Source organism: Pinus tabuliformis, chromosome X (assembly GCF_031772625.1).
Source record: "Pinus tabuliformis cultivar Carrire ecotype Pingquan chromosome X, CPIR1, whole genome shotgun sequence".
In the NCBI taxonomy this organism is placed as follows: domain Eukaryota; kingdom Viridiplantae; phylum Streptophyta; class Pinopsida; order Pinales; family Pinaceae; genus Pinus; species Pinus tabuliformis.
In genome coordinates this window covers 80,432,989-80,455,091 of record NC_142308.1, presented here as the reverse complement: position 1 = coordinate 80,455,091, position 22,103 = coordinate 80,432,989, and the positions used below count along the sequence as shown (strand labels likewise).

The 22,103-nt window shown below is 37.7% G+C and overlaps 1 protein-coding gene across 5 annotated transcripts in view; it reads left to right on the top strand.

Annotated features, from left to right (window-relative positions):
• LOC149138465 (uncharacterized) overlaps positions 1-15,614 on the top strand; it is a 65,131-nt gene extending 49,517 nt beyond the window's left edge. For all 5 annotated transcript variants that reach the window (XM_089447955.1, XM_089447958.1, XM_089447956.1 and 2 more), the window contains exons 4-7: positions 14,386-14,524; positions 14,691-14,807; positions 14,903-15,008; positions 15,291-15,614. In XM_089447955.1, the coding sequence (XP_089304081.1) occupies positions 14,386-14,524; positions 14,691-14,807; positions 14,903-15,008; positions 15,291-15,448 (520 nt within the window). In that variant the 3' untranslated portion in view covers positions 15,449-15,614. The remainder of the gene's footprint in view (positions 1-14,385; positions 14,525-14,690; positions 14,808-14,902; positions 15,009-15,290) is intronic.
• Positions 15,615-22,103: the final 6,489 nt, after the last annotated feature.

The window sequence follows — 22,103 nt, the reverse complement described above, 5'->3', positions numbered from 1 at the left end:
TGAAGCAGTGTCCTTTATTTGAAAATCACTGTCTGCTAATGCCAAATGGTCGATGTCCAGGTGAGGGGTTGACAGGGGTCTCACGTCCAGAGAGGTTTGGGAAGCCATATTTAGAAATAGAGGTATGAATTAGGCCTGTAATTGCTGCAGAAGTAAGGTTTGGAAGCTCTGGTTCAGTGAGAGGGTAATTACAGTTTGCAAAAGAGGGGTTTTGGGTATATAATTGAATTACTCTTCAATTTAAACAAATATTAATTAATTTTAATTAATTAATCTTTTAATTGGACTGATACGCTTTCAAATTAAAGAGTCGTTCTGGTTTTCCCAAGAATACCTAGAATTTGGTGGTATGGGCTGCAAACTGGTTTCAATGGTGAATGTAGAGGGTACGGTTGCTTTAGTTGTGCACTGGATGCTCGAATTGGGTGTCTGGAGCTTCTTCGGGTGGCAGAAGGTGGTCAATTTTGGTTGCAGAGGTTTAGGGTGTCGCAAAATGGCTTGAGCGGCATTCACAGTGAAAACGAGCGAAAAGGGTGAAATGGGGCTTCTCTGGCCTTTTAACCGGCAACGGTTACATTTTGGCGCGGAATTTACAAATGAACAGTGGACGGTTTTGGTCTTGGCGGGGAGGCAGTTTTTTGGGCCATCGCACCGCTTTTGGAGGGCAGGCGATATTTCCTTGTGAGCACGCGATCTAGCCTGGGGTTGCCATGTAGCAGAACAGTGCCTAGGCAAAACCGTGAATCTTGCATGCTCTCAGGTTGCTAACAGTCGGACGGTGAATGTGCGCGATATGGATGTGCACCGTCGGATCTGGGGGTGGGAGATCGAACGACAGTCGCATGGTTAAGATGCACGAAGGGAATCGGGACTGGGATTTGCGGGGCTCGGGGGTTTAATTACAAATAATTGTAATTAATTAATACATAAAGTCGGGATTAAATATAAGCGCGGGTTTATTAAAGTGGGACCAGGGGTTATTGTGGCGAGGTCTTTTAACTGCACCAAGGGTTGGTGGGTTAAAAGGGGTTTTATCGGGGAAATATGAAACGGGGAGTTAATTAAATTATGCGGGGGGATAAAAACTTAGGATAAGGGGGTTTTTATGGGTTTTGAAGGGAAATAGGAAAATTAAAAGGGGAGAAGTTCATTTTTTGCAATGGGGAATGGGTTTCACACTAGGAAAAGGGGTTTTGGGTAGGGAGATGATTTTTGGAAGGTAATTTTGTAGGGAAATGTGTGAAACGAAAGGGCAAGGGTCAAAATGAGGGGAAAAAGGGTATTTTATAAGGAATGAGGGGATAATGGGGAAATTAACAAGTAAGTATGTGAGGGTGAAATGAAATGAGGGGAAATTAGTCAAACAAGCTTATGAATACCTTTTCACTCTCATAAATGCTCCTGCACATGGAACATAAGATTAAGCATGATAAATATGCTTTTCACTGAGCAACCTTGTACATTTGCAACTTTTCTTCTACCTACCCTTTATTTATCCTAACATTTTTTTTTCACTTTATTGGGTGCATTTGAGCTTGTAGACCCTTCATTTCCTTTTCTTTTGACAAACAAACTATCTAATTCTAACCTTATAATTTCCAATGGCTCAGATTAAGCTTGTGAGCACATTTTTATTCTCTACCTAACCACTGATTTGCCAAGGTTAAATAGTTTGGCTAGATCTTTGTTCTCTATATATCAACATAAAATTTAAAACATGAATGAGTCAAGATTAAATTGTTTGACCATCATGGATTGTGGCATTTCTAACAAGCTGCACACAACCTTATTTTGCGTAGTAAAGTAAAAAGTAGTGGCATTTGAATTTGCACACTTTCATGATCTATTTTATTTATTTTTTTGGGGTTCATATTTTTCACTTTTTTGATATTTTTCTCTTTCTTTTTGTCCTTTGATTATTCTTTTAGGACATACCCTTTTTACATTTTTTTATTTTTTAATATGGAAAACATTTTGCAGAAAGCAAAAGTATGTACAATATTACAAGACTAACCATAGCCAATTCAAAATTATGAATCCTATTATTATAGGACGCTAACACCTAGTAGTGTTTTTATTTGAATGCTTATTCATGTTTATATATCAGCTACAATGAAATAGGTTGTGGGCATTAAATAATGATGTGAAAAACAAACTAAAACCAGAGGGGCTACAGGGACCCTATAAATTTTATACACCTTGGTGCTTCTTGTATCTGTTATTGTGCTGAGAGGTGCTCTATAGCTCAGTGTAGGGGAGATGTTGTAATGGAGCGTTAGATCTAATAGGTGTTAAATGTAAAATTAAATTAGGGGAAAAAATTAATGTTAGCTTCATTCACATTATATCCATTATGGGGGAGATGTTGTGAAGCATTATATCAAAAAATAATAATAAAAAATAATGTCACCTTAATTAAAAAAGTAATAAAAACTAAAAAGTAATAAAAATAATAAATCTACGCAATTCAATTTAGTTTGTTTTTTTTTTGAAGTTAGGCACTTTGCATTAAGTCAAATGAGGATTACATAAACCAAAACTTTTCTGCTACTGGTCTACCTAAAGGGAAACCAAACTAGTAACATAAGTTCAGAGTCCTAAGGTTGCTAGGACCTTGACTAGCTAGAGCATCTTGTAAATAGAAGCTTATAAAAACAGGTTGGCTGTGCCAGACCTTGATATACATTGACATGAGAAGAGAAAAAAGGCTGCTAGTGTTGCAATCGAAAAACCAGTGAGTCATAACAACTATTGGGCAAAATCTCCAGGCATCCGCGCTAGTTGGTCATTACTCTCATCCGAGAAGGAAACGTTGGCTGATCTCTTGGCTAGAATGGTCAGCTTGTAGTCTATACTGTCAATTTTTTCCTCTAGCTCTGCCAATCTGATAGAATTCTCTTGCCGAGTCCTCATGTACCTTTCTATGCCACCAACAATTTTCACATGATGTTTAACCTTGTGCCAATTTTGTACCATGATCGATGAAGTGATGGGAAACATGCAATGTGTCAAGTATAGTGGAAGCTGCAACCCCCTTTCGTGTGAGTTGACAACATATCAAAGTGGGGGGGGAGGTGGGACAGGACCCGCTCCTGGGCACCCTCCTTGGGGGAATTCAATTCAATTTGTTATATTGTAATTTTGTTTTAATTTAAACAATTATAGACCAACATATATCCATCTTAACTATGTTATGTATCTACCAAGCGTTGAGAAGGATCAAATCTTTCAAGATGCAAACCTCTTTTTGAGTATGAAACTTGAGGAAAGGTTTGCACCTCGAGAGATTTGATTCTTCTCGGCGCTTAGTACATTTGGAGTTAAGATGAATATATACTGGTTCTTAAATTCTCAAGAAAATAGGCTTTCTTTATTATCATGTTACAATTATATGATAACCATTAATTTTTCTTGATACTCCTTATAATATAACCATATTATTCAATATTCTTATATGATAATATTAATATATTACTTATACTATTGATTCTTTTAAAATTCCCTTGAAACCTTTATTTTTAGGTTTTCTTATCTATATCTCAGTGTTACTTGGGAGTGGGAGCGAAAACGGGTGCGGGAGTGACATTTTCAGAAGCTCCCGGTTTGGGAGTGAATCTCGGAGCATTTTTCATATAATATATATTTTTTATATTTTGATACATATATGTCAACAAAAACATGTAGAATGATGAATTAGATACAAAAAACATAAAAAACATAGATTGAACCATATAACAACAATCATCTAGAAGTTATAATCTTCATCAACCACGTCCACAAGTTAGTAACATAGTAACATACAACATATTGAGTTTCATGATTCATCAATCTTAAAGTTTCAAGCTTTCAAAAGTCAATATATAACATTTATCATCATTGATCAACAAAGTTGTACTTGTAAGCTAAGTGTAACCATTACAACAAATAATATTTAACATGAAATGAAATGTTATAAAATGAAATGAAATGAAACAACTTTCAACTTTCATGAAGCATCATATTCATAATTCATTACTAATGAGTTATAATTGCCAACTTCAAACTTAAATTGTCATATATTGTTTAAAAAAATATCATAATAAATATGAAAGAGTCAGTGGTTATAAAAACTACTAGAAACTAGAAAGACGAGTAAATCTATTATCTATTGCTTATGCTTGGGCCTCTTTCCACCACGAGAAATGTCTAATTTTTTAGTCTTGTTGGAAAATTAGGATCTTTGTCATTAATATCACCCTCTAAGCATTAATATCCAGAGGTATCTTTGTCATTACCTCTGTATCTGTATAGGGATCTTTGTCATTAATATCACCCTCTAAGCATTAACATAAGATAGAAAAAGCATAGCATGCCAAGTCAAGATTTTGTTTGAGTGATGCGTACGTTTTTAGGAGGGTCATGATAGAGGAGTTTGACAATCAATGTCACTAACATCAAGGTACATAGAGGGATTGGTTCTCTTGATTAAATATGAGTTCCATACCCTAATACATGACAAAATTCAATGGAAACATTGCAATCCCGAAATCCGGAAAAACTGATAAGTCTGCTAGATTTTGAATGAAATCTAAAATTCTACTTTCTCCATATGAAATCCAATGAGGTCGGAACCACTCTCAAACATCCTGAGTCATTTCATGGTAATGTTAAAAATTTAAGTAAAAAGATGAAAATGAAGATCAAGGAGAATGTCACTTTTACTTTAAGAATTTAACATTACCATGAATCACATATCAATACTAGGGCCATAGGCTTGATCATTAAGCTGCCCCACTCAAAACTTATTTTAACATTACCATGAATCACATATCAATACTAGGGCCATAGGCTTGATCATTAAGCTGCCCCACTCAAAACTTATTTGTTTCTTTGAAAAAAATTGCATTTGGAACATTATTGCAATTTTTTTTTGCAAAAAAGGCTAAATGCTCTCGAAAAGGTAGGGAGCGTTTTTTTTTAGGGAGAGCGCTCCTGCTTGGAGCGCGAATTGGGAGCGGGAGTGAGAGGGGGGAGGGGTGCTCCCTCGCAACCCTGCTATATCTCTTCCGATGATAGTATTATTTCTCCTATACTATTAAAATCATTATTATAATATTATTAATATAATACTATCATGGTATACTATTTTTTTTCAAAGAAACAAGTAATTTTTTTTTTTAAAGAAACATGTAGCGATTTTATATATTTCAAAACAGGAAACAGGCCAGGTCCCCTACATTCACATACTACGCTATTTCAAATTTTTCTAGAGTTGACTTAGAGAAGTATATATCGCTACCTTAGTTATTTACGACTATTCTTCTTACAACATTTAAAAATTAACACCTCCAAAAAACCTTGCAGAGTTTGACAAAACGACATGACATAACGTCTACATATAAAATGAAACTAACTACCGCTGTTGTCCAACTTCTCCGATAGATCTTCCTCCTAAGCCACGTGTTCGTTGTGACCAACTGTAATGTTCATTCTAGACCCACAATGCTCTTGTCCTTCCTCCTCAACTGCCTGAGATCCGGGTGGGGGCAATTCACCAAGCTTGAAGACTTCCTTTAGCACACCAACTGTCGCTACTTCAACCTTGACTTCCATGCTATCAACCTTGAAATTTAAGTTGAGCATTTTCGTGTTCAGGTGATCCACAGACTTCTGCAATAGCTCCAAATCCTTCCCAATTCCAGAGATGAGACAGTACCACCGTAAACTGGTCACGAACCAACTGTGCTACGTGCACCCTGATTTTTTCCACCATTGCCGCTATGTCTTCTGTGGACGATGTCCCCTACTCCTCCATGCTGTCCCTGCTTCCATTGATTATGGAGGAAGCCATATTTAGTGCTACCGTTCCTTTACGTGTATAACCCTCAAATTTAACTACTTCATCCAACTCCTTAAAATACTACTATGTTCCTTGTCTAATGAAGCGCACGTCCTTTCACATTGAATGGTATTCCCAAACTGCTGATCATTCTCGGCACGAACCTCCATCCCTGCAACCTCCAAATTGATTTTAGATTGTATTGTTAATGCTCAATGCAACTGAAGTGGTGTACTGATCTTTCGTTCCCTCGTTTCGACATTTAATATTATTCCTTTCATTTTCCACTTGGCCATCATCATGACGCTTAATCCTTTATGCCTCCATCTAGAATCATAATATCCCAGTTGCCTGCCTTGACTCCCAGGAGAGTCCTGCCAGATCTCGAAGCGAGTGATGGGAGATATTGGTCTGATAACTTTAATGCTCGAATTATTCCAATCATCACCCAAGGTCATATTTCGAGAGTCTTCAGTCATGGGACATGGCATATTTGGGGGTCCATTTGGTCTATTATCAAAATCCCTTGATCCAGGGCAATGCCTCTATTGGGTTGATAATCTACCCCCCGATTGTTCTCTCGTTTTACATGGAAAAAATTATAATTTGTGATGTTCTTTTTTCTAGTGTTCCTTATGGCATGGTTAGGATGGACTTTCAGGGTTGGAGGTAGATAGGTCATAGGTGTAGGTTTACTTCATTAGCGGGCCCAGGGGCTTTTGGAGATGTTTCATGGGGTTTGAGGAGTTTCTATGGGATCCAATGGCATTCACTTGGCATATTCCATCATCTGCACAACTTGCCTTTCGTTCCGTTGCATTCCGACAACTTTCGAAAAACAGGGTTATTATTGGGCCTAACTCAATTAATTACGCTTAAGGTGGCATTCCGAGAGGAATACTTGATGGAACACCTTAGTGTAATAGCTCGTTGGAACCGGAATGAGAAGATCTACTGGATGTGATAATTAGAAGTGATTTTCGGTAACCTGAGGAGGCATGGTGGCCAATTTACCATTTTCCCACATTAAAAAGAATATTTTAATTGAAATAAAAGAGGGAAATGTGCTCAATGATTATAATAATAATAAAATAGGAGTTTCTAGAGGGGTCCATCAGATTTATAAAAGAAGAGCGGGAGGCCATTAGGGGACATCTTGGATTGTCGATATTTTCTATTGGTGAGGTTTGGAGAACCTAGTTCCCAACTTCTCTTGGACCAGGACGGAAACCCTTGGGTATGTTGTTGAGTGTTGGACTAAAACCCAACTCTCCTTGAGGAGACTTCATCCAAGAGTTTCATAGAGCTTCAGGGATATTGGAGTGAGGATCATTCAGGTCCTCAATTGGTGCTTCATTGTCTTTCAATTGATTTAGTGGCAGTTGTTGTTGGAGGGAGAGTGCAACCGTTGTGGAGTTTTGAGAGTTCATGATCAACATAGCAGCAAAATATTTGGAGGTCCACTCAACTATCATCTTTCCTATTTTGTCTCAGATATTTCCAGTTGTACTCTGCATGCTATATTATAATAAATAAAGTTGAGTCATTCCTTGTGCTGCATTTTCTGATGTTATTTGAGTTTCTGGGTTTACTTTTGCAAATTGTCAATGTATTTGTCATGCTTGTATAATTTCTGGGTTCCTATTTACTAGTGCATTTTGGTGTAATTTCGTGGGTTTTTGGCGAAAATGTCGGCATAAAATTTTATAAAGAAAATTCTTAGAAAAACACTACAAAATTTCTAAAAGGGATATTACATAATCTTCTAATTTATTTAGAAGAGTCCCTATCCTCAGGAGAGTATGAGAAAGTTTGGAGTCTTTTTGATGCCTAATCTTGGCACACCTTTGAATAATGGTCATTGAATCTCCAACTATACTTATTTTCCACAGACCTTTGGATATAAAAATCTTTAATCCTTGCCAGAGAGATAAGGCTTCAGCTTGATTATTCGTAGCATTCCCTAATCCCCATGCATACCTTGTTTCTATTTTTCCGTCGGGGTTGAAAAGTACCCCTCCTGCTCCTACCTCCCCTAGATTGCCTTTTGATGCACCATTGAAAAAGGGTTGTGATTTGCCCAGGTTTCGTTGCCATTCATCAAATCTTTCCCTAGACAACCTAATACAAAAGGAAGGAATTTTATAGGACATGTAGCTAACAGCATGATCTGGCAGTTTGTTTATCTTGAGCCCCTCTTTTTCCTCTGCCTTGAGATTGACCAATTCAGATTCTTCAAATCCCTTAGCAGGGATCACCTCGAAAAGCAGTTGCATCCTTTTGTAACTATTGATTATGGGGAGATTCTACTATCTTTGAATATTTCTTGGTTTCAACATAACCATATCGACCAACATAAGTATTTGGGGATTGCCATCCAACATCTCATAATTAAAGAATCTTTGCTTCTATTGAAGGGATACTGGGATTGCCATTGGTATGTTGTGAATTTGAGCTAGCGGTTGCAGGGTGATTTTCCAAGTTTCCAACGTGAAGGGGCACTGGCAGAAGAGATGCTTGATATTTTCCTCCACCTTGCCATAGAGGACACAACGAGAAGGACCATGGATGTTCCTCTTTCTAAGGTTTTCTGTTGTTAGAATTTTCCCATGCACCATTTCCCAACATAATGTATTGACCTTTGGAAGCGCATCCTTGTTCCAGATCTTCTCCCAAATCCGTGAAGGAGGTGGGGAAGTGAGATTTTTTTTCTAATATATATAATTTTTTCTTATAATATTTTTTTAATATCCTTTTTTTATATAATTTTTTATTTTTGTTTTTTTTCCTTTTTCAATATATAATTTATTTATTTTAATTTTATTTCTTTTATGGCCAAGGGCCACTTGGCGAAAATGGAGAAACTCAAACTTGTGTAGTGAAACGCTTAAGTTGCGATGACAATAAGGTTGACGGAGGATTGATGGTCAAAGGCCAGATCAAACTAGTTCTCTAAAGCAGTTAAATGGCCAGAGAATCGAACAACTTCGATACCAATGTCACAAACAAAGTTCGTATATGCAGCAATAATCTTCAGAATACTTCAAAGACAAGAACATCCATTGTAGGGCAAGTGATTGTATACTAAATATTATATAAAAATAATTGATGAGATGATGTGAATCTTACAAATGAGGCCTGCTTATATACCTAGGCAAGTGCCTCTTCAATGAATGGTCATGCCTTTTCATTACTGATGACTATTTAGTTAGCCTTATTATGCTTATTATTGTTTACATTAATTTATTATTTTTATATGAATTATATTCATAACAGTGTTGTTGAATATTCCAACAATGCATTGGTACCTTTTAGTTTTTACTTTGGCACAGTCACTAGATGTTTGTTATGGCAATAGTTTAGTTCCAATTTCATGAGAGGGGTCTCGCATGAGGAACATTCAGTATTGGTTGCACAAGAAAAGTCTAGTGCGTTAAGTACTACTAAAAGCTACGCATGGAAATGCTCAAGCGTGACAAGGACTTGTGAAGATCTGATGGAGACTAAAACAATGTGGGTACATAGAACAACAAAATCCATAAAGCTTCATTATTGGGACCTATATTATTTTCCTTCTCGATAGTGCATTGTTAGTTTTTTCCATATCTATCAAATATTAAATTACCAACTATGATTTGGGCTTAAGATTCGTGAATTTATTACTACAATATGTCTATTGATATTATCTTTAGACTTTTACACATTGCCTCCTCTTTCTTGTTAAAGCAAAAGGCATTACCTAGAGGAAAATCTCTGGTCAATGTGAACTGATTACTGATATTGATCATTACTACAAGATTTAACCTTTTATTCTGGGTCATCCGAGAGGTCTCTATCATGATCCAGGGTGCAATAAAGTTTTTCCAATAGAAATTGTAACACCCCCATTAACTGCATAGGAATTTGTTGGGTTACCTACTACTGACCATGACTTTAACAGGATGATTCTTGTGTGGCAGCACAACACATATTTATACAACTAGCAATCATGCAAAGATCATCGGTACAGGAAAATGGATAGAAGTATGTAGGGCCTAATTAAGCCATTCATTCCATCTACTCTGCAAACAGAAGTCCCTGGTCCAGTTGGCTTGCTGGGGAGCATTTCAAAACATATATTTTAAAATGTAAATTTTTACAAGATGCAATTTTATAATTCAGTGAATTCCTTCGTATGATCCTTTTCTTTTCTTTGACATCATTCATGTAGCTGGTATAGAATGCCTCTTCAGATAATACTGCATAAACTCTCGTCCTGAACCGATACAATTATAATCAGGCATGCTATGTTGTGTTTACCTTTTTGTTGCTCAATGCATTTTCATAATTCAGTGGTTTCCTTTGTATGATCCTTTTCTTTTCTTTGACATCATTCATGTATCTGGTATAGAATCCCTCTTCAGATAACTACTGCGCAAATTCTCATCCTAAACCAATAACAATTATAATCAGGCATGCTATGCAGTGTTTACCTTTTCATTGCTCTCTCTGTCCTTCGTCCTACTCTTTTCTTCATCTCCTACCATGTGCATTGTAAAGCAACCACTGAGTTCTACTTCTCTTGATATAGGCTTCCAGACAATTAATGTGATGTGAAAAAATCTTATCTGAAAATGATCTATTGCGAAAGAAAACACGAGGACTCATTTGATTCAATATAAAGTTTAAAATATAGCATTAGTAAATGATAAAAATGCATGCCTTCAACTTTGTGTTTTACGATCCCTTTTAAGAATAAGAGTATAATAAATGGAAGCATCCTTCTAACAATGTCTCCTCTCTACGGTGCTACCTACGCTTTTATCAAATACTAGAGTAAAATTCCTCAGAAAATGCTATAAAATCTATTGATTTAAAGATTACAGCCAGCAGGACTTATTACCAGTTTATCCTATTTAATTTCAGAGTAAACAAATTCACGTGATCACTGTCAGTGCAAAAAACCAGAGTGGATTTTCAATCATATGTGGTAAGTAATTTCAGCTAGGAGACGAAATTTGATATTATGAGTACATGGCAACTAGTACAGGACGACTGTAAAGATCATCAATAATTGTAGGACAAATTTCCCTTAATCAGCTATTCTTGTAGACCATATTGTAAATGGCCTGGATGGTTGAAACTTGAGACATTAAAGCAGAATATCTCTATCGACTCCAAAGTTTTCAGTTGACTGTTGAAATATTGTATTCATTATCTCTCACTGAAATCAACTTCAGAGATCAGATACCTCACCTAGTATATTTGGGATAAGTTCGTCAAAATTTAATATACTGACTGATCGAGCATAAACTGAGCTTCACTTCTATATATTTGGCTGCTAAAAATTGCATACTTATGTTTGTCTGAGGGTTACAGTTTATTTGCTATATTTTATCACTGAATTAGTTTTTCCAATGACAGGATTTATATTATAAAGCACTAGCCTGCTAAACATAGCTTTTGGTTTTTGAAACTTCGGTGTTCTCTGAATATGGGATAAGTACTCTCAACTCTATAATTGAGGGATGGTCAGGGGCAATCAAACCAATCTTTCCAGGAACAAGTGTCTGAATCCAATACCTCTACCCTGAAGAAGATACCTCTCAAGCTCAAACTGCTGGACTGATAATGAGGCATTTTTGCAACACAATAACCATGAGTCCTCCAGCTCCAGATAACAAGCTAGATGAGTGAGTGAGCCTGGAACCTGAAATACATGAGGTGAGAAGATAATAAACTGAAGGCCCCTTGGATTCTACCTGTATGTTAAGAAGACATCACCCAATGCAGTAACAAGAGCTGGCAAGGGGCTGAACCCTTGAGACACCTCATCACACACTTGGGAAAGAATACTGCCCTAAGTGGCAACTTCAGTTAAACCAAGGTCGTCCTTGTCCTTGGGCATGGTATAAACTTCCCATGGAACCAAAGGAAGGCCCCTCTCTCCACCATACTTGACCACAAGTATGACTGCAGAATCTGCTCAAGCCGATGAAACTAATCCCTGCTAGGGAACCTGCATGAGACATAATACTATAATAGACATGAGAAGCCTGAAGAAGACATCAATCCCACATAGATACTAGTGACCCCACTGCAAAGGGGATACCCAGATGCCTCACAGTGACACTGGATCGAAGATATGTCTGGGCTGCTAGAATCCAATCCAGCGGTGAATCTATCCCAACCAACCAGAAATCTGTCTTGTGGTCAGTGACCAAAGCACCTGAATTAGAGGAAAATGTATCCAAGCATTCAAGGGCCCCTTCAAATGAATATTTGGATGCTTAAGCTATTTTGGAGAGATTGGGAGTGGAGCTTTGGCGGAGTGCTGCATAGGTATGATTCTCATCATATGTATTCAGTGCTTCACTAGAGACATCTGTTATCCTTGATCCTCGACCCTCAATGCAAGGTGGGTATCCATTGATTAGGAGGATAGATCGGTACACAAGCTTCACATTGTTTGGTTGGTTTGACTTTCTTATAAGCTAAGAGTTCTGCTTGGTAGTGATCTATCAAGGGATCCCATCCCAGGCTTAGTTGGCCAAGAGTGGGCTTTCTGATAGTCTCTGTCCTATTTGTTCTCGCTTGCAGACTGTGAAGCACATATTTTGGGTGTCAGTTTGCCAAACACTACCGGAGATATGTCAAGGATCAGTACACAGTTCTGCTTCAAGGTATGGTTCATTGGCATTCTGCATTATTTGGAGATTGCTGTTCTCTAATTTGTACTGCCTTCTCTGGGATATGCAAGTGTGTATGGATTTTGGCATGATTCATTCTATGGAAGAGTAGGTGTAAGTCTGTTTTTGAACAGGACGTTAGCTCTTTGTCTGCTTTTTGTTCTATATAGCAGGATGAGGTACACCATCCGCTCCTAGTTAAGGGTGCTCTGTTGATCAAAGATGCCCAGTCTTTAGATCCCATAGCTTATTTTGATGTCTTCTTAGTATTAGTAGCATTATGGAAGAGGTTATGATGCCCATTGTATTTACCCTTCCCACTTATTGCTCTGCTGTTTGTAAATATTTTTCTGTAAATATAAGGCACATTTTTCAAATAACAACAAAAGCAGTGTCCTGAAATTTTTTGTTGTACTTCAAATGTTTCAGTTTAAAGTTTTCATTCTGTTAATAATGTTATCAGTCTATCTACTAGCCACTTGGTTTTCTGCAGTCATTTTGATTACTACAGGGCTGAAAATTTGTGATGTTAAAAAAGGTTTCTTTGTTTCAATATTGAGAGAACTCTTTGTTAGCATGCATTTACTAAATAGAGATTATATTTAGAATCCCGAATCAAAGATATAGATTCTCCCTCCAATTCATCCCTCCTGGACAAAGGGCATGCACTAATAAATGACAAAATTTGCTAACAAAGCCCTTCATTCTATCTTATAAACAAGGGAAAAGTGGTGGTGATGGAATTCAATTTAAGGTGAATGATAGGCTCATATGGACATTTTGGCCAGGCATCTGGGTTTTCATTAAGTTATATTTACAGGCTTGCCTTTTGTATACTTGAAAGCAGATTTTTCAGCTGAGGGAATAATATGTGATTCTGCTCAGCTTTGGACATGTGGTCACTACCAACCTGTTGTACACGAATAGTCAGTGTTTTCATGAATTGAAGTTCTCTGTGCCATAAATATGTTTCTTTCCTTACAGAATACCAGCTTTTGTCAGACACAATTATATCTTTTGTCCAGGGAATCTTCTCTACCATTAGAGTAATTTTTGGTAAAATGATTTTAAGTTCTAGGCAGCTTCAATGAAGAGTTGTAAACTAAAGCCCAAAATGAGCTTTCCAGTTGTACAATTTTAAATTTGCCTGATTCAGAAATTTACTGTGTGATACTGTGAACCTTTGTTAATTTTTTAATATAAGGTGATACTTTCTATGGTACTGTCACAAGTAATCTTGACTTCTCTCGGCTCTGAGGCTGGTACATGAGAAATTGATATTTTTTGGTATTAAATAGTATTTTATTGCTGCATCAATCATTCCTTGGGAGAGTGAAAAGTAGGAGGGACTGCAGTATAAATCCTTATTTGTCTGATGCCATAGACTTCTTTGGCGTGCAAGGTTTCTGTGTGCATGCGCATATGATCCTTTTTCTTTGGCATAGGAGATGAATCTTTATTAGTTTTCAATTCTAAAGCATCCAGTGAAGATTGACAAAGGGTTATGCCTTCTTATCTGATGGGAAACTGATACTTACTGGTTGTACACATTTTTTGATGCTACGTCAATCTTTCCTTGGGTAAGTTAATAAAAGGAGGAAGCATAGTATATACTGCAAACCTTAAGTTGTCTGATGCTATATACTTATCTGGGTGTGTGGGGTGTTTGTGTTTGTGTGCATATGATCCTTCTTTTTTGGCACAGTACATTCAAATCTTTAGTAGTTCTCATTTCTAAAACTTCCAATAAAAATAGACAAAAAATAATTCCTCCTTATCTGATATCGTCTTTCCTCATGCGCCTTTTCATTATTAGGTACGCATAGATTTGGTATTATTTTATCCAGTTTTGTAAGATAATCACTTTAAGTCCACTGGTTCCCTTTTGGGACCTTGCAGATCAAGAACACGAATATTAAATGTTGGGGAAGAGCTGACACAGGAAGTTCTCCCATTAAACATGGGACAGAGCATATATGAACTACATGGCCTAAAAGCATTGAGGTGGTACGAAGTGAAGATTTCTTATCCAGCCACCGTATGTTTAGTGGGCTTCCTTCTCCCTGGGAATTTAACAAAAGTCCATATTTCTTTTTAAAGAGAGACGAGGATAAATAGAAATTTACATTGGTTTTGACTGTAGCAATTTTCTTTCAAGTTCCAACATGGTCATTTAGTCTTTCTATTGGACTTGGCAAAGACAGATACCGGCTAGCTTTTCTATTGCAATTGTAAAGGATAATTCTACTGAAGTGTCCAACTTGGGAAGAAGATTGTTGAACACAGAGAAGCTCATATTCAAGGCTGAAAATATTTTGACGGTAAATACAGACGCTCAGACATAGTTTTATAGGAAATGGTTTATATTTGGGGTTTACTTAGACGCTGAACGTTTTCTTGTTTTGTTTCTTTGCAGGATATTTCGGGACATGGTAGGATTTATGCTTTTGTCTCAGTACAACCTGCCGGTGTTGTTGCAAAATCCCATCTGAAGGAGCAAGAATTTGTTATATTTAACATAGGTAAGTGAAACTGGTTTTGTTGCTAGTGTTTTCCAGAAAAGTTTACTTTCTAATCTCCAATATTAAAGAAAATTTAGTAAATTCTTGCTCGCATTATATCATAGATAAATTTCGTGTGTTAGTTGCATTTATAAAGATAAAAAATTCTTTCAAAATTTTGAAATGGATACTAGCTTGCAAATATAGATGCATGAGACTGCCTATTCCTTTGGTTTTCAAGTTCATTCTCTTTATTGTTGTTTTGGGGAATTAATTTGAATGTTTTTTCAATATTGGATGCAGTTTGTGATGAACTAATATATGGAATACCGATTCATGCCTGGTGGGTAGGGTTTCTTGTGCTCTTTGTTATCATAATTTCTTGCTGTATACCAACTCTTCTACCTCCTGAGTTACTTCCAAGGAAAAGTAATGCGGACCCTATGAAAAGAGTCTCCTAAATTGTTCATATTTTGAAATGATTACAGTTTAATATTATATAACAATCTTTCACGATAACTGAAATATTATTAACTGTCCTGTTTTCGAAATGTTCTCACATTTCAGATAATTTTTGGTCACATACAAACATAGGGCGACTTTTCAATATAAATGCTTTATGAGGAACTTTTTGTTAATCCTTGAAGCAGCAGCAGTGATTTATCATTTAGTATATATGAATTGGAAAAAGTGGCATTAACTTGTTATTTTTTACCATATGCCGTTAAACTAATTTGCAGTCCAGTCATCACAGGCACAAAAAAAGTTTTTTTTTTATATCATTAATTCAACATTAGATCTTTGAGGGCCCTTCCCTGTTTTACTGGTATGCTATCTCCTTCCATCAAAACTTCATTTAGCATTCAGTGGTGTAGAATATGTAGAAAATAGTTTGTTGTTCGGCAACATATATCTGTCTCCATCTACAAGGACCATGAACGTTTTTGATCTTGGAAATGAGATGATCATGATTTTTGCTGGCTCTTATGTTGGTAAAGTTTGTATTTTGACCAATGTTATGAGAACCAGACCCGTCATTGAACCGGTAAACACCCCTGACCGGGAACCGGTCTGAACCGGACTGGAACCAGTAAAAAAAATGGATCAATGGCTGTCAACCAGAAACACAAAATATTCAAATTTTAAAGAAAACCACATATATTCATGTGCATCCATCTGAATCCAAACCATTTATACACAAATAAGAAAAAGTTCTCATTTATAGAGCATGTAAGGGTGCACATAACCAAAATAACACCGAGTGCAATCCATTTTTGAACCAAAAATACATCAAAAAACAAGACCTAGATGGCCTCTAGCATCCAAAGAAAATGATGTTACAACAAATACCTACATATCATCAAAATCTTTGCTTATATTGGGATCTTCGTCATCAATATCGCCCTATAAGCATTAAAATAAGATTAAAAAAGCTTAGCATGTCAATTCAATATTTTGTTCGAGTGATGGGTATTTTTTTAGTAGGATCATGATAGAGGAGTTCAATAATCAATGCCACTAACATCAAGGTACATAGAGGGATTGGTGCTCTTGATTAAATTCTAGTTCGATACCCTCATACATGATAAAATCCAATGGAAACATTACAATCCCCCAAATCTTGAAATTCTGAAAAATTATTAGTCTGCTGGATTTTGAATGAGATCTAAAATTCTACTTTCTTCATATGAAATCCAATGAGGGCAGAACTATTCTCAAACATCCAAAGCCATTTCACAGTAATGTTAAAAATTTAAGTAAAAGTCCTTTTACTTTAAGAATTTAACATTATCATGAATTGCATAGCAATAGCAGGGCTCTTGATTAAATACTAGTTCAATACCCTCATAGATGATAAAATCCAATGGAAACATTACAATCCCCCCAATCTTAAAATTCTGAAAATTTATTAGTGTACTAGATTTTGAGTGAGATCTAAAATTCTACTTTCTTCATATGAAATCCAATGAGGTTGGAACCACTCTCAAACATCTATAGTCATTTCATGGTAATGTTAAAAATTTAAGTAAAAGTCCTTTTACTTTAAGAATTTAACATTATCATGAATTGCATAGCAACAATAGGGCCATAGGCTTTAATATTGGGCACCTATTCTAGGCTAGTGCCCAACTAAGACAAAAATTAAAAGAAAAAAAAAAGTAAAACAAAGCCCACTTGTTGTGTTCTATGTGGCCTTACCATACCAAACCACCAAAAATGGTTCAAGTCACTGGTCTGAACCGGTTTTTGGCTCGAAACAGTTGGACAGACCGGTTTAATCTGGTCTTGATAACATTGATATTGACAAAATCTTTTATAGCAAATTCTATATTGCCCTAGGAGGAATTGGGTATATCTCAGTAAGTTGCTATACAATGGCGTTTGATGATTTTATTGTATTTGTGATCTGTGGAAACAGTGTGCTTTGAACACAGTGTACAGGTTTGGTTCTCCTTTGCTCTCTCTAATGCCAAATCAATTTATAATTTCAACAACTAACGTCATTTACCAATGTTTTTCCGTTTTGCTAATATGTTGTTTGATTGGAGATGAAACTCATATGTGGACAGTCATCAACTTTCACCTACCTTTTTTCATGAATTTTATCTCACATGCTTTATTGTTATCATTGAATCATCACTCACTGTGTTTGTAATATCACATTGTAATGAAAGACTATTTAGTATGCTACTATGAATTACCTTGCATAGATTTGAGAGTTCAACTAATATGGTCATGGAAGGGTGGAAGGGTTTAATATGTTGGAATTCAAAAGGAAAAGGCTTGTATTCAGTGAAAGAAGGTATGTAATGTTCCTTATGGCATGGTTAGGATGCACTTTCAGAGTAGGGGGTAGACAAGTCACAGGTGCAGGTTGGCGTCATTAGCGGGCCCAGGGGCTTTTGGAGGAGTTTTTATGAGGTCTGATGGCATTTGCTTGGTATATTCCATCATCTGTACAGTTAGACTTTTTTGTTCCATTGCCTTTTGACAACTTTCAAAAAACAAGGTTATTAATGGGCCTGACTCAATTAGTTACGCTTAAGGTGGTATTTCGGGGGAGGGGGGGTGAGAGGGGATACTTGACAGAACACCTTAGTGTAATAGCTCGTTGGAACTGGAATGAGAAGATATACAAGATGGGATGGTTAGAAGGGATTTGTAGTGGCCTGAGGAGGCATAGTGGCCAATTTACCATTTTCCCACATTAAAAAGATATTTTAATTGAGGGAAATGTGCTCAATGATTATAATAATAATAAAATAGGAGCTTCTAGAGGGGTCCATCAGATCTATAAAATAGGAGGCGGGGCCATTAGAGGACATCTTGGATTTGTGTTTTCTTCTTGTGGAGAGGTTTGAGAACCCGGTTCTCTACTTCATTTGTAGCCCCAGTGTGGAAACCCTCAGGTGATTCAGTGAGATTGGGCGAGAACCCATCTCCCCTTGGTGAATTCATCTAAAATTCACAGGAGAGCTTAACAGCGCAGTTTGTGTCAGTGTGGTGGAGGGCCTGTGCAACATTGGAGCAAATTATCTTGGAGGCCAGCTTCTCATCTCAGCTATTTTGGTTGTATATGCATGTAACCCCAGTTTATCTATGGTAATAAAAGTTAAGATAATTTTCTGCTTGTCATGTTGTTGTGTTGCATTTGGATCATTATAGTGGTATTTTAGCTGGTTTTACTGCTAGCCTGACGGTTTGATTGTCAAAATTCTCAGATTAGATTGTTGTAGGGAAAATTTTCTGAAGCAAGGTGCTGAAGGAGTTATATTTGCTAAAGCATTTTGAAATGCCTTAGAGCCACAATTGTCTGCTAATTGCCAAGTTCGGATTTGTATTGCACAAAATTCTTTCCTAGTGATTAGACCGAGGTCCCTTTATCACAGGATCAATTTCCCTTTTATTTGCCAGGCCAAATTGCTCTATCTTTGAAGATGACGAATTATTGGAGAGAAATCACGGAGGTTTAGAAAAGCCAAATTGTACCTAATTCCTAAGGCAATCTTTGCCGAAGCTGGCAAAGAGACAGGAGTCATGGATGGATTGCGATTTGGTATTTTGGCATGATCTGAGATACAGTGTGTGATCCAGATAGCCAGACCGATGCTTATAGACAGAGAAGTCGTGTAGAAATCAATTTGACATATATCCGCATGCAATCTCGTGCACTCTTGAATAATATGTTTGAGTATGCTTATGAGAAAATAGATGATCAAGAAGATTGTGTGTGCTGAAGAGATTCATGATGGCTTGATAAACTCTGAGCTGACATTCAAACTTCAGGTGCCGATCAAAATCGAAGCATCTTTGTTGGTTTGATTAAATTCTGCTAGGTAAAGGAAAAAAAATCAAGTTGGCAGTCCAAGGTTGTGCATACCATCGTCCCACAATGGGAAGACGTTAGATATAGGATGAGTTACATTGCAGCATAGTCGATCAGTCAACATATATACGTGCACCAGATCAAAGTGGGCAATAAAATGGTGTTAATCGACCCTGTATTGATTGAATTCGATAATTGAATTGATTTAAAGATAATTGGTGGTGGTTACCGCCACAGTGGGGGGTGGGGCGAGGGAATTCTAACGAGGCATCATTTAAGTAGAGAATGACATGGCGGATCCCGAGCCACTGAAATCACAAGAACGATGAGACGGCGGTGCATGGGACAACTAATTTGTGCCACCATGGATGATTTGACGCGACGGAGATCCTGACTAGGCCGAATACATATTCTGACAAAGTTTCATGACAAATGAGAAAGGTGAAATTCGTCGGCCATTGGGATTGATTGAATATACAAGCTGAGTTGGACTGTTGACGATGATGCATTGACAAAAAGGGGGTCATCCACTGGATCATGCTACTGGTCGAATTCTGTAATTGTGGGTGACTGCTTTGTCAAAAGACCGGACCACACAAGAAAGAGCCGCAAAGATTCACTAACCGAGGGTCGAGTCCTTCTCATCAAAATTAAATAACCGATCCATCGCATCAAGCCGAATTGTCTATCTTTGTTGAGGCAGAGCGCAATGCCAGTACATTGGAGCAAGTTTGAATTGTGTAGGAATTTTATCAGAGTGTAAGTGTATAGACAGTGGTGCCTATAGTGTGTAGCTGTGCGTTTTGGTTGATCAATGGATCCCTATGCGAGCGAGTTGAATTTTCATGGTAGAATCGACATACAATTGGAGCGTAGAAAATCAGTGACAAAGGAGTTTATTGGCTGAACTGATCGTTGTGCCAGAGTGTTGGAAGTTTGACAATGAATTATGTAATTTTGGGTAAAATGTAACTAGTTAGTTCTATACCGAAATAGCAGTTATGTAACGGAGGAGGCTGGTATAAACCTAGTGAATGCTCGAGAAATGTAATCGTGGAGAATCATTGTTGGATTAATAGAGATTCCAATCCCTTGCCCCGTGGATGTTTCCTTGACACCCTGTCAAGGTTTTACCACGTAAATCTTGTGTGTCTATTTGTGTGTTTGGTTTCAGTTTTTCAATCAGTTATGTTCTTTTCTTGGTTAATGTATAACTGAATATTTATTTTCTTTCCTAATTTCCCCTATCCGAACAACAATTGGTATCAGAGCGATTAGTTGAATCGGGGCTTGTGAGAGATCAGAAATTTGCTGCGTGGAGAGCAGAAGCTTTGCGTGTGGAGTTCTTTGCTGCGTGAAGGAGCCTGTCTCTGTGTGAAGGGCGTGTGGAGTTCTTTGTTGCGTGAAGGCTGGCAGAGCCTGTCTCTGTGTGAAGGCAAGCGCTAAACCAATGTACTCTGCGTGAAGAGCTGTTTTGCGTGCAAGGGACGCTGCCTGCGTGGAAGGGCTATAGAACCAGGCAGAGCCTGCGTGAAAGTTTTGCCTGCGGTGCTGCCTGCGTGGAAGATTTCTCTGTGTGAAGAGGCCAACGTACTCTGCGTGAAGAGCTGTTTTGCGTGCAAGGGATGCTGCCTGAATTGTGGCTGCAACCTGCGTGCTGGCCGGTGGAGTTGAAACCGAAGACTGCTTGCTGGCCGGTGGTGTTGTTGCTGGCGTGAGGAGCGTTGAGGGTGGCTGCGTGTCTGCAAAAGGTGCGTGAAGGGCGGTGTGGAGTCTGCAAGAGGAAGCTGCGTGGCTGAGGGTGGCCGCTGCTCTATGCGTGTGAATGGAGGCTACTGCTCCATCTGAGTAGATCTTTGTGTGAGTTTGTCTGCAAAACCCGTCGAAGAACTGCACCTGGTGAAGGGCAACACTGCTGCGGCCATAAACCTGCGTTCTGCATGGAAGAGAACCAGAGCTGAGCGTGTGTGGGGTCTGCGCTGCCAAACCAGAATCCATCAAGGCAACACTGCTGCGGTCTGAGTGCTGCCAGAGCAGAGCTTGCATGCTGCCAGAGGCCTGGCTTGCTTGTCGCCAGAGGAATTCTTCAGATCAGCAGATATGGATCCGGGTAATCTTTCTTAAATTTGAGTGAAATTTTTTCAGAAATTTGAATTTGGAGGGAAGAAAATCAAAGAAATCCAAGAAATTTCTTTTTCCAGAAATTTGTGAAAGACAGAGGGGTAAAAATCAAAGGGTTTTTTCATTAATTTGAAAGTAAAGTCTGTTGAAGGGTTTAAGAAACTTCTTTTTCCAGAAATTTGTGAAAGACAGAGGGGTAAAAATCAAAGGGTTTTTTCATTAATTTGAAAGTAAAGTCTGTTGAAGGGTTGTTGTTTTTAAAAAAAAAGGGAATTATTTTTTGAGTACAAAGAGTTTGTTTGAAAAAAAATAAACCCTAGTTGAAAGACTAAAGATTGAAACCCTAGACTGAAAGAGTGAAACCCTAGGAGGAAAAATAGAAAAATGGCCAAGATGTCGAATGCAAAATTCGAGGTGGAGAAATTCACTGGAAAGAGCAATTTTGCTCTTTGGAAACTGAATGTTAGGGATCTACTTGTGCAACAAGGGTTGCACAAGGCATTGGATGGGGCAACTAAGAAATCTGCAACCATGACTACTTCAGACTGGGAGGACTTGGATGCTCGAGCTCTCAGTACCATCCGGTTATGCCTGGCGGATGAAGTTCTCTTCAATATTGTTGAAGAGACTACAGCTTCAGGATTGTGGGGAAAACTGGAAAAACTCTA